The sequence below is a fragment of the Bombus vosnesenskii genome, unplaced genomic scaffold (assembly GCF_011952255.1).
Source record: "Bombus vosnesenskii isolate JDL3184/JDL3185 unplaced genomic scaffold, Bvos_JDL3184-5_v1.1 scf7180000013444, whole genome shotgun sequence".
Classification (NCBI taxonomy): Eukaryota; Metazoa; Arthropoda; class Insecta; order Hymenoptera; family Apidae; genus Bombus; species Bombus vosnesenskii.
In genome coordinates, this window is record NW_022883055.1 from 703521 (window position 1) to 716793 (window position 13273).

The 13273-nt window shown below is 29.3% G+C and overlaps 4 protein-coding genes across 12 annotated transcripts; 2 read left to right on the forward strand and 2 right to left on the reverse strand.

The window, feature by feature from the left end:
* The first annotated feature begins 107 nt into the window (after positions 1-107).
* LOC117238173 (RAB6A-GEF complex partner protein 2) lies at positions 108-2178 on the forward strand. 5 transcript variants are annotated; one of them, XM_033502844.1, is made up of 7 exons: positions 108-180; positions 443-630; positions 695-816; positions 954-1061; positions 1155-1304; positions 1412-1524; positions 1606-2178. In XM_033502844.1, exons 2-7 carry the CDS (start codon positions 509-511, stop codon positions 2134-2136), a joined length of 1146 nt encoding a protein of 381 aa, XP_033358735.1. In that variant the 5' UTR covers positions 108-180; positions 443-508; the 3' UTR covers positions 2137-2178. The 5 variants fall into 5 exon arrangements, with proteins under 5 accessions (XP_033358735.1, XP_033358737.1, XP_033358736.1 ...); XM_033502846.1 differs by lacking the exon at positions 108-180 and adding an exon at positions 193-265; XM_033502845.1 differs by lacking the exon at positions 108-180 and adding an exon at positions 203-273.
* A 1400-nt stretch (positions 2179-3578) lies between these two features.
* LOC117238171 (ribosome biogenesis protein BOP1 homolog) lies at positions 3579-7498 on the forward strand. The gene is made up of 8 exons (XM_033502840.1): positions 3579-3820; positions 3959-4843; positions 4906-5581; positions 5642-5851; positions 5930-6207; positions 6275-6374; positions 6454-6649; positions 6722-7498. The coding sequence occupies exons 1-8, from the start codon at positions 3710-3712 to the stop codon at positions 6873-6875; spliced, it is 2610 nt and encodes an 869-aa protein (XP_033358731.1). The 5' UTR covers positions 3579-3709; the 3' UTR covers positions 6876-7498.
* Positions 7499-7775: 277 nt separating this feature from the next.
* On the reverse strand, positions 7776-10636 carry LOC117238172. 2 transcript variants are annotated; one of them, XM_033502841.1, is made up of 3 exons: positions 10147-10636; positions 9499-9822; positions 7776-9397 (listed from the first exon to the last, which is right to left on the reverse strand). In XM_033502841.1, the coding sequence occupies exons 1-3, from the start codon at positions 10299-10301 to the stop codon at positions 7927-7929; spliced, it is 1950 nt and encodes a 649-aa protein (XP_033358732.1). In that variant the 5' UTR covers positions 10302-10636; the 3' UTR covers positions 7776-7926. The 2 variants fall into 2 exon arrangements, with proteins under 2 accessions (XP_033358732.1, XP_033358733.1); XM_033502842.1 differs by having other exon boundaries at positions 10014-10288.
* A 107-nt stretch (positions 10637-10743) lies between these two features.
* LOC117238231 (protein AATF) lies at positions 10744-13209 on the reverse strand. 4 transcript variants are annotated; one of them, XM_033502979.1, is made up of 3 exons: positions 12995-13209; positions 12350-12664; positions 10744-12284 (listed from the first exon to the last, which is right to left on the reverse strand). In XM_033502979.1, the coding sequence occupies exons 2-3, from the start codon at positions 12559-12561 to the stop codon at positions 10931-10933; spliced, it is 1566 nt and encodes a 521-aa protein (XP_033358870.1). In that variant the 5' UTR covers positions 12562-12664; positions 12995-13209; the 3' UTR covers positions 10744-10930. The 4 variants fall into 4 exon arrangements, with proteins under 4 accessions (XP_033358870.1, XP_033358871.1, XP_033358868.1 ...); XM_033502980.1 differs by lacking the exon at positions 12995-13209 and adding an exon at positions 12790-12874 and having other exon boundaries at positions 12350-12649; XM_033502978.1 differs by having other exon boundaries at positions 10745-12284; positions 12350-12649.
* Between the last annotated feature and the right edge of the window lie 64 nt (positions 13210-13273).

Consider the following 13273-nt stretch of genomic DNA (forward strand, 5'->3'; position numbering starts at 1 on the left):
CGCTTCTGATAACCAATAATATCAATAACTACATGTTGGATTATCAAGTGAAGATAAAGCATATGAACAGCAAGGAAAATAAAACATATCAAGGAGATGTAAGAACACGTATTTTGATTGTAAACTGACATTTAAGTTTTCTGTATTAGGCCGTGTAGACCGTGTTTAACGTGTGTAATAGTATGTATTGGTTCTTTTATGTTCATATAGTTTTAGACTTAGATTAATGTTTGGAATCTTGAACGTCAAAATAGAATATGGATAAGTAAAGTGGTGAAATAATGTTTAAAATATTCATTTTATAAATTGAAAATATATGTATGAAATTTATTTTGAATTTCGTTTGATATAATTGAATAAAAAAATTGATTTATTATACAATTTTAATATGTAGTATAAAATATTATGAAACAAATTTTTAATATGAATTAATATATTCCAGAAAACAACAAGTAATATATTGTGAGATTTACTTAAGTGTGTATTCATAATTTTTATAATAAAAATCATGATTGAGATAACAGCAAAACTAATTAGAGGACCTGTATATTTTTCTGGCGAAGTTATAGAATGTTTGGTCACATTTAGTAATCCATTAAATCCAATTCATCAAATATCTCAAAGTCATAGGTAATATGTAATTTATTTATTTATATTAAAGAGCTAAATTTTTACACATAAATTATAATTCTAGTGATATTTTTGAGAGTCTCGCATGGGCTAGTGCACAAGTTCATTGCCAATGTTCCACAAATAATAAAATTGTTTTCTCGGAGAAGTTGAACATGACAGCACAGTTAGCAGCTATTAATGCAAGTAAGTCTATGGTATTTTAAAATAATTATTTCTAATTATTGCATGAAGAAATATAGAATTTCTTTCTTTGATTTTAATTATTTTGAATGTAACTTTCTAATTCATTCAGTTTGTTTTTTATAATAAGTGTTTTGCAGATACAACCTTTGCACCATGGCAACAGGATAATGGTCATGTTGTTCTAAATACAAAGCCAAAAATTTTATTTTGTGATTTAAGATTATCTCCTGGTGAAAGTAAAACATGTGAGTATCTAATTGGAACTTGGACATATTATAGACCAAAAATATGATGAAAATTATATAAATAAATTTTTGTTTAATGTTTAAATTTTGCAGATATTTATCGGGAGACAATTCCAAGTGATGCACCTCCATCTTATAGAGGACATGCAGTAAAGTATTCATATAAAATCACAATTGGAACACAACGAGTAAACACAGCTATAAAGCTACTTAGAGTTCCATTCAGAGTACTTTCTTTAAGTGGTAGTATATTATCTAATTTTATAATTTTAATAATTTAGCACTACTTCTACTAAATCACTGTAGAAAAATTATGACTGAAGCTACTGCTTTTATTCATGAATTTGTAGAATTGCCTGAAGTAACTGCTTGTAATGATAGTGTTGACTTGAGTCCAAATAATCCATTTATGGAAACACAACACAGAGATACTCCATTAGATGTCGCGCTACAAACTCTTCAGGTTTATTAGTTTCTTTTTACATAAAAATTTATATTTGTTGTATAAATGCAGTATTAATTAATATTTTATTTTTACATTTAGAATTTAACAGCTAGACGCAGTCCAAATTTTTATAATATTACAAACGGACGTGGGCGTGTTGTGAGATTTTGTCTTTTTAAAAATTCATATAAACTTGGAGAAGACATAGTTGGAACGTTTGATTTCTCGAATGCTACCGTTTCTTGTGCACAAGTATCTGTTGCGTTGCAATCAGAGGAACATATTTCAGAGGAGTACAGACGAGGAAAGGCCTCAACACCAACTTTAGTCAGTTACAACAAACACCACGAAATGTGTATGGGTTTAAAATATTCCCATTTGGTATTACCCATACCATTACATGTAACACCAGATTTTACTACTGATTTAATGACACTAAAATGGAGACTACACTTTGAATTTGTTACAACTTCTAAATTAGTAGAAATGCCCAATAAAAGTACTGTTAACTGGCAAGGACCATTGATCTTGGATGTTGAAACGATGACATGGGATTTACCGGTTCATATTCATCCAACAACTACACCGCCTAATACTGCACAACAAACTAGATATAATACAGTGATATAACAAATTGTAAAATTTTGTTATATTGGAAATTCACATTTTCTTAATTATTGATATAATAATGTCGAAAAAATAATGTATATTAAAAAGCATAAATAGATGAAGTGCTTTATTTATGTAACATGAATTTATCAGAGTAAATCATTTTGACAACAAGTAATTCATATATTTTAAATATTCTATTTACACAATAGTAAAGAATCTTATAAATGTATGTCTTTTTTGTATGTCTATAAATCATTTATTTAACACTTAGCCAACCACGCGCATTACAGTGAGCTATACATTTCCACCGCTTTCTGACAAGCCAACCTATATGCTGTCCACTGCATATTTTTCCAAGTATCGAGGACTAATATTCACTACTTAAAAAACAAAGAAGTCCAAAATTATTTAAGCGATTAATTATATTTTGCGGTAATGATTTTATTTAACAATTTCACATATTGTTTATACAAAACATCAAATTAAAAGTATATAACAATTATCTTTTGTAGTTTATGCAAAAAATATAGGTAAAATTAAAAACATTAAAGATGACAAAAGATAAATAACACGACTTGAACTTGAAATTAAAAATTCATAATGCATATTAATATTTTTTTATAGTGTGATATCGTTCGATTATAACATTATTTAGTCATAACTGATAGTGTAACTTTTTAACTAATTTTAACACCACTAAATTGGTGTATTTTATTATATATTTATAAAAGCGGAAAAAGTGGTGCAAGTAATGAGGAACAATTCCAGGTAAACAATAACTGATAATAACAACAAAAAAAAAAAGGAAAACGCGTTGCTAAAGTCAAAAAGGGACATCTCCCCGTTCGCTCACGCAGCGATGTTTTTCACAGAGGAGAGATTTCCCTATTCGATTGACTAAGTGTTACATTCACAAACTGAAAATTTTATTAATTGCACTTTGGATTTTAATGTGTTTAATAAAAGATATTCAACTTTTTTGTAAGCAATTAATAAATGTGATTATTGTCTATTAAAACTGTCTTATTAATTTATTCTTATCAAATTAATAAAATGGGGAGGAAGTAGTAATATCGTTTTATAAAAGTCAATGACAAATTCATATATTAAATAGATATTTATTTCTCTTTAGGAATCCTTTGGTATACACGTACAATTGTAAGTACTTATTCCAGCTTATTCCTAATATATGACGTTTTGAGGGGACGATTATGTATAGGATACCAAGGGATGGAATTAACCCCACACAACCTTTAATTCGTAAATACTTTCCTGGGACAGTATTCTTAGCACAAATTTAGCTTAATGCCTCACTTCTCTATGCACATGTAGTCGACCTTTTCTAACGTATTGCGCTATTCAATCTTTCTTATTACTCTTGTTCTGCAAGGCATCTTCTTTAGCTCATTGCTACGGCTTCTGAATTTTCGAAACTATTGGCGGGAAGAGCGCCAAAATCCTCTCCCTTTGTCCGAAGAACTCATACATATTATTTTATAGTTCACACTCTCATATAACTAAATTTAAAGTACTCGACAACACGTGAAACATACATAACCTCATTATTACTTGTATACATGCGGAAAAGAAGATGAAGAATCAACGAAAAACTTCAAAGAGGAAGCTAAATAACGTAAAAACTGCAAATAATGTTAGAGAAGGAAAAACGGATTCACCGGAACCTATATTTGAAGAACAATCGGTAAATTTTTTCCATCGATATGTTCTAACCTATAAGAAAACATAACCAAATTAAACCAAATTAAATTATTGTTAAATATATGTACTTCGAAAATGTCATTTATTATTTATATTTCATGATACGAAAAATATTATTTAGGATTCAGGTACCGAAGATTTATTGTCTGCTGAAGTAAATAACGATGATGGAAGTTCAGATGAAGAAATAAATGAAAATGAAGATATTCCTGTATCAGACACTGAACAAGATCCAATTGTCTTTAAATCTGATGATGAAGAAGATGAATTAAGCTTTCAGACAGATTCAGATGATCTTGGTCTTGATGAAGATTATTCTGAAAGTGAAGAAGAAAATATTTCTCTTGATGAAAGCGAAGATGAAAATTTGGAAAAAAAAAGTGAAAATTCTGAAACTCCCTCAACATCTAAAGATAATGAATTTGCAAAAATAAAAAAAGGTGGATCTTCTATGTTTAATATTAATAATAGGAATATTTCTAATACACTACAGACTAAGAAACAAAGCAAAACTCTTATAAATAAAAATAAATCAGACGAATCAAATATTGGTAAAGATATACAAAAAGGTAAGGTACAAAATAAAGAAAATTTAAAATTAGATTTAGAAAAATGTAAAGAAAGGAGTACTAAGAAGAATACAGAATCTAGTATACATAATGAAAATGCAAATCATGATAAGTTAGTAACAGATCAACAAGTAGATGAATATGAATATGATAGTTCTGATGAAGAAGATATTCGTAACACAGTTGGAAACATACCAATGAAGTGGTATGATGAATATGATCATATTGGTTATGATTGGGATGGTAAAAAAATTATAAAACCTCAGAAAGGTGACCAGTTAGACAATTTTTTGAAAAGAATGGAAGATCCTGATTTTTGGAGAACAATTAAGGATCCTCAGACTGGGCAAGATGTTGTATTAAGTGAAGCAGATATAGATTTAATTACAAGGATACAAAAACGAAAAATTCCGGACATAACTTTTGATGAATATGCTGTAAGTATTTTTCTAATTTATTAGTGATTCAGGAATTACATTTTTATATTATTATCTTACAGCCATGGGTAGAGTGGTTCACTTCAGAGGTGATGAAGACACCATTACGTAAATTTCCTGAACATAAACGTTCATTCTTACCATCTAAATCAGAAGCTAAAAAAGTATCAAAATTAGTTCATGCACTTAAGATGGGTTGGATAAAATCAACAGCGGAATTAAAGAAAGAAAGGGAGAAGAAAAATGAACCACAATTTTACATGTTGTGGCAATCAGATGATCAAGCTGAAGAAATGCGTAGAATTCATAAACATATCCCACCACCAAAAAGGCATTTACCTGGACATGCAGAAAGCTATAATCCTCCCCCAGAATACTTATTCGATAAAAAGGAACTAAAAGAATGGAATAAATTACAGACAACACCATGGAAACGAAAATTACACTTCATTCCACAAAAATATAATGCTCTCCGCGAAGTACCTGCCTATCCTAAATACGTTAAAGAAAGATTTCAAAGATGCTTAGATTTGTACTTGTGCCCTAGAGCATTGAAAATGAGATTAACAATAGAACCAGAAGCCTTAGTGCCTCAATTGCCAAGTCCAAAGGATTTACAACCTTTCCCTACAACAATGTCTATGGTATTTAAAGGTCACACAGATATGGTAAGAAGTATTACAGCAGAACCAATGGGACAATATATAGCTTCTGGTGGTGATGATATGAACTTAAAAAGTAAGTATATCTTCTATGAAATATTATACATTATATATAACAATGTTCATTGTTTTATAGTATGGGAAATAGCAACAGGCAGGTGTGTAAAAACAGTACCATGTGGGGGGATAATTAGATCTGTGGCATGGTGTCCAAATCAATCTTTATCGCTTATAGCGGTAGCTGCAGATAAAAAGGTTCTATTAATAAATCCTGGTGTTGGAGATCATTTAATTACTAATAAAACAAATCAATTATTAGAAATAGTACCTCAAAGTGATGTTATAGGTATTGTAAAATATAATTTCTATATAATACTTCATAAAAATACTTCATAGAAAAAGTATACTTGTATCTTTGTTACAGTAAGTGAAAGAGTGAAAGCTGCTGTTCAGTGGGAACAAGCAGAAGATGAATATTGGACTAATGGAATTAGGGTAATTTTAAATCATTTCAAAACAGTAAAACAAGTAACTTGGCATGGTAAAGGTGATTATTTTGCCACTGTTATGCCAGATGGTCAAAACAGATCTGTCTTAATAAATCAATTATCAAAAAGAAGATCCCAATTACCTTTCACCAGGTCAAAAGGTTTAATACAGTGTGTCTTGTTTCATCCAATTAGGCCCTATTTATTTGTAGCAGTAAGTAGAAAATAATATAAATTAAACGTAAAATTCTAAATATATAATTGTAATAAAATAATTGTAGACTCAACGAAATGTTCGAATATACGATTTAATAAAACAGGAAATGATTAAAAAATTGCTATCAAATTCACAATGGATATCATCAATGACAATACATCCAGGTAAGACCGAACATTATATGAATAATGTAAGTACTTAAATCATTATTATTTCGTTTAATAATCGTACTTATATTTCCAGGAGGTGACAATATTTTAGTAGGCACATACGACCGCAAAATGCTTTGGTTTGATCTTGATTTAAGTACAAAACCTTATCAGACATTACGTTTACATGGTACAGGCGTTCGCAGTGTTGCATTTCATAAGCGATATCCACTTTTTGCATCTGGTGCTGATGACAGAGGTCTTATTGTTTCCCATGGAATGGTGTACAAGTAAGATAACTTGCATTTATAATTATTTGACCATTGTTCATTATGTACTATTTATTTCATAATGTATTTCAGTGATTTATTGCAAAACGCATTAATTGTACCACTTAAAAGATTATGCAATCATGAATCTTATAATGACTTTGGTATTTTGGACGTGATGTTTCACCCTATTCAACCATGGGTATTTTCTGCAGGTGCAGATTCAACAATACGAATGTATACTTGAGTTGTATATGTATTTATAGTTTTAGTTAACAAATAATGAAATGAAACAAATATTATGTTACATAACATAGACATTTTTTATGAACAATTATTTAGAACTACAAAAATTAGAATAAATTCTTTCCCAAATGTTTTATTTTGTGCGTGAATTTGAAATGTAACTTTTGTATTCTAATCCTTTACAAAAAGTAAACATATAGGAACGTTTGTATCGTAACAGGATAAAATACGATAGTATAATTACGACAAAAAAATCATGAAAGATTATACAATAAATATTCTATAATCAAAATAATAAAAAATTGATCTATTCCTATACATCAAAATTTACATGATTTATAAAGGTTTGATATCTAAATGCATCTTAAATTAAAAATCTTTTAAATATATATAACGCACTTGCGAAAGATCTTAGACTAGTTTCTAGACGTATGTAGAAAGAAGTTTAAAAATTTTAAAAGAAAAGATCGTTTCCATTAGTAAAATTATCAATAAATGAGTTCGAAATGTACAAAAATTATAAGATGTAAAAAAGTTATGTAATCGAATATTTTATCAAGTTCGACTTTTTATGTAGAAAGTAATTTTCTGTTTAATAAACATCGAAATAGATCTTGAAATGTATATTGCTGAAGTCTCTAGTTTACTGAAAGTAAACTTATTTAAAAATTATTTGCACATGACGATGATAATAATTTCGTTTGTAAATGAGTAAAAAATAATCTTTTTAATGTTTGATTTGCACAACAGAATTTCATATTAATTTTGTATTTATAATTTTTATATTTTTGATTGAATTACTAATGATTATTTAAAAGGCCCGAATTCTGATTTATTATATATTCATAATTTACTAACAAATGTTAGGCTAATACGAAATATTCGATGATTTACAAATAAAGTGAATATGACATACAAAATATCCTAAAGGTATATAAATTAAGTTTCTCACTATCACCTTTTACAATATAATCAACAAATTTAAAAATTATATGCACGTATTCATATACATACATACATACATACATACATACATACACATTTGCGTACGTTTAAGAAGAGGGTGGTGAATGACCCAAACATTGCCACTCAGGCTCTCCACATTCGCAAATACGACCAGCGTGTCTGACTTGAAAAACTGTTACTATACCCCTGCTGTCGTCGAATCTACAAGTGATGTGTAAATCATGAATTAAGAAAGTATAAAATTGGCTACCCCATCGTTGTCTCAGATATACCGATCTAGGATCCTCGCGAAGTACATTTTCAATGGCTATTTTTTGGTCATTTATTTTAGTTCCTAAAATCTCGTTTAATTGAATCAAAGCACGATCGTTAAATACTACACATAGAGGTGTTCGAGGTCTCGATATCCACTCTGGAATTCTTATCTCCGAAGAAATATTAGCTCCAGATTCTCTGTTCTCAGCGTTTCTCGATTCAGAAGAGAATACTAAATGTGTGTCTCCACTGTCTGGTAAGCTATTGTTTGACATTGTTCTTATTACTTGATTCGGTAAATGTTGTGAAGGAGTAAGAACTTGCGGTTCTAATCCTTCTTCTCCATCAGGAGCTTCGCGTACCCCCATCCTTACAGGAGAATTATCAATTCTCGAATTTAACGATCGTCGATGAATTAAATCTATATCTGTACCACAAATGGTGTTTGGTCCATCAGCTCCATCTAAAAGTCTAGACCGAGAAGCATGTGTTTCTGTGTAATTAGATCCCACGTTTCTTGATCCGTATGTTGGTTCGATGTTAGTACGACCATTTACATTAATATTTTGTAATCTATTATTTATATCTACTAAACTTTCTGGTTGTTCCACGTTGGACGAAAGTACGTTATGTCCTATTATATTCAAACTTGTCCGTGGATCAGACAAAGTGTCGGAAAATGTATGAGCAGTTCTATGTATATCGGTTACATCTATGCTATGTTGTAGTGCGCTATTATTGTGCAAACTGATATCATTTAATTCAGAAAAATGTCTCATACTGGAATAACTTTCAAAGTTTGAATTTCTTTGGAACTCTTCAGCTTGTAACCTTAAAGCAATTTCTTCGTCTCTAGAAACATCTGTCTCTTGATTTGTTTTATTAATAACTTTTCTATAATAAGATTCCGAAAGTAAACTTCTTGTTTCATCCCCAAGACTAACATTAGTACTGAATGTGTCACATGTTTGATTTCTGGCAGTTTCTTCTATGCACTCAAATGCATCATCTACATTAGATTCTTGTGATCTGTTACTTAATTTCTCAAAATATATAGGACTATCATATTGTGGTATATAAGGTTTTATATCTAGTACAGGTGATTGATCAACCATGTCTACACCTTCAAAATAAATTGTATGATTTTCTATTGTTGTAATTTTTACTAAACTCAAACCTATTGGACATGGACGGTGTGGAGAACGTGTAGAAAATACACCTGTTTTTGTACCATTTAATCTTGGTGGTGCAACTTTGGCACGAACATGTGTTGAATCATTCCTATGAAAGTAGAATAGAACCCTATTGAGAGAAAAATGATTTTATATTAATTATTTAGGGATAAATAAAACAAAAAAAATTGTTTACTATAAACTATTTGCTTTTTAAATAGATTATCTTACCACATATGTGAAAAATCTTGTAATCCTTCAAGTGCATGATCAGGATTAGTAAATATTGAATTATATAATAACAATTTTCCTGGTACTTTTCCACAGACTCCAGTTTGTCTAGGTGTACCACGTTTACTAGGAAACCAAGTAGATATTACTCCAATTGGTTTTAATTTTATGGTATCATCATCTGTACTAGTGCTAGGTTTGACATCATCTGGACCTATAACTTTTGCGTCAGGCATAGATGGTCTATTTCTGAATGATTCCAAAAGACGCTTTATGCTGTCAACATCTTTTTCATGTATATATCGAAGACTCTTTATTTGTTGTCTGTGGAAATTACAATTAATACAATAAACTGTCACATATTAGTAAAAATAAAATTTTAATAAGGTATAAAATATAATATGAATTTAATAAATTTTTAACTTTAACAAAAATTGTAGTATTTTTAATTGTATCGTTTATTTTACGTATGTGTAATAGTCATACACTCCATATATACACGAACACATACATACACATAGTTATATGTACACTACAAATATGTAAGTTTGCAGAAAACAGCATGTTTGAGTAGAACTTGTTGATATCTCTTTGAGTAATTCTTTGAACTCGTAAAGATAGGATGGGACAGAAGAATGCAAATAATACCTTAAATTATTAATTTCTTTTCTGGCTATATTTAACTGACCAAGCAAATATTTAGTGCTAAAATCTGAATTTTGACAAGCAGAATCCATAACTGCTCCTTCGAGCGAAATCGCCGGTCGAATTAGGTAGAATGAAACGAAATAGACATCAACCATGGATCAACTAAATACAATAGTAAGACTACTGGTTCTAAAGCTTGACGTAGTTGATTAAGAAAAGAACGGATGTAGAGGAGACACACAGTGATGCATTTGCATTAAAAAATTGGACAAAATTATTTTTGTACGTAAATCACGTTTAATTGATGCAGTTTATTATTTTGACACGAAATAGATAGAGGGCGCAACTCTGCTACATGAAAAAATATGCAAAATATACCTGCAGATTATATAGATAGTCACGTTTACATTAAATATTTTATACTTAACTGCCTGATGTTCTCCTTAAAATATAATAAAAAAATGAATATGATCAATCTGTTTATAATGACTTTAAATCAATTAATATATTAAAGTTACTTTATTTATTAAACAAAATTATATGTATACAACATCTTGTTGATAAGGCTAAGAAAAATAATATTCCAATAAATATCATTAAGTATAAAATTTTAAGCACTCTTGCGTTATTATATACACAATAAACAAATTTTGTTTATTTATTTTATTGCATAATATTAACTATAATTATTTTTGTCTGTATTTCATTATCAAATTTCTGTAAATCTTATAAAATATTTTTGATTAAAATATATAAAATTAACATTTTATTAATTGTCCTAAACTTAACGACCAACTTGTACATTTGGTGGTTTAATTCTGCCAAATAAAGAACTATATAATTCATCCTTTGCATGATCTGTCCATGTATCACTTATTGTAATAGGAGCCATAAAATTTACTAACTTATTATGTACATTATAACGTATTCTTCTACCTTTAGTAGCTCTTGTATCTATTTTTCTTTTCATTTTTCGCCTCATATTCTGTAATTTTATCCATTGTTTACTAAGTTGTATAGGATCAGTGATATCAGATGATTTATATTCAATTAAATCTCTTAGAAGTTGATGATAGAAGTCATCATCATCATAAATTTCAGAATCATAGTCTTGAATTTTTCTACCATCACTATCTTCTGTTATTTGTTCCTTACCAACAATTTTATATTCAGAACGTTTCAATCGACTTTTTTTAAGCAACTTTTCCTTATCATTTAGAGCGAATTCAATTTGTTTTAGAGTTGTTTCACTCATACCTTTATTTAATTTACCACTAGTTATCCTTGTCTTTTCATTCCATTTTTGTACAACAGAATTTCTATATTCTATATATGATTTGTGATTATTGTTTAATATCTTTTCATAGTCTTTAAGTTTCAATTTTTTGCCAAATACATTCTTGTTAAAGCTTTCTTTATATTTGTCTGAAATTGTATCTTTATCTTCATTTTCATCCTCTGTATCTGAAAGAATTTCTTCATCCATTGGATCTTCTGTATTTGCTATTTCATCTGTGCTTTCTTCAGCTTTCCTTTTTTTATTGGACATAGATAAATTTTTTGTTTCAGGGTATTGTTTTAAAAAGAAAGTTTGCAACTGTAACATATTATTCAATAATATTTTCAACTTATTTTTTACTTCATCAGCTGTTTTTGTGTATTCTGCATCCATTTTAAAATTTTGATAAACATCATGCTGAGGCATTTGATTACTAGTAATTAAACATTTTTGTAATTTTATCCTCATTTCTAGCAAATTTTCCCAAAGCTTTAATTGATTTCTAACACAACTACCTTTTTCTATATCTGCTCTTATATTTATCTGCGATATTGTCTTGATATCTGTCCCCTGCTTTGTAGAAGGGATATCCTTACTATCTTCATTTTCAGAATCTTGTTCTAAATTCATTTTAGTGTCATAACTCATTTCCTCATTCGAATGATCATTTTCATCATCCTCCATATTGCTATCATCATCTTCCATATCTTCTTCATTATTACTGTTGCTGATATCATCACTTTCTTGCTCCATACTATTCATTTCTTCATCTTCACTTTCTGAAGTGCTTTGTACAACAGAGTCTTCATCATCATCATCCTCATATATATCTTTTCTTGAAACTTTTTTACCTTTATATCTATAATAGAGAAATAATGATCCTATTAAATAATTCTATAATAAAATTGAAGTAAAATTTCGTACCTTTCGTCCACTTGATCCAAGAGATCCACATTTCGTCTACGTATCTCCGAAATTTGGAAATTACTATCTGAATTATCACTTTCATCATAACGATCAACTAGTTTTGCTTTCGTGTCTTCCGCTTCATCGTCGGAATTAAAAGTTACTGGTGTTGTAGTAACTAATGAATTCACTTTGTCTGCTAAGGTTTTCTTCTGTGCTTTTAAAGCCATTGCTTCGATCAAACAAATCTGAATTAATTCAACTATAAATGATGAATTTTACCACGTGCACCTTTCTATACGGGTTGATGAACATAACCTATAATAACATAACCTATAATTGTTATATCATCGATTATAAAATTTCATTGAAGTCTGTATACAATATATTTATATTTTATTTCTAGTAATTGTTAATTAATAGCACACTGATAATATTATCCGGACTCATGTACATACTACTATGTACTATACATATGTACTGTACACATGGATAACGGATAACATTTCCAAGACTATACTACTACCAACATTGTACTCATAGAGATATAAGAATAGAGTGCGCGACGGAGTCATGTCAAATCATATCATATGTTACCGTGAAAGTAGATACGGTATACGAATAGAAAGAATACGAATTGTTTGATCAGACGTGCATACTTACGCCGTTCTTTGATCAGTGTTACGCTTCATATTTACTGTACGAATGTGCATGCTTATTAGACAAAGACACAAAAGACCTCTGTGAAGCCTTCCCTTTCTATTTCAATATCGCTTTTTTCAGTTCCTTCACGTACTATATCTTTACACTCGATCACACGATATATCTCTATGACTGTACTCAATAACAGACTGTATCGCAAGTCGTATAGTAGTATGTACAACTGTACTAAACTGTATTATACAGTATTCTAGTATTCTATACTGAAGAATGGATATATCA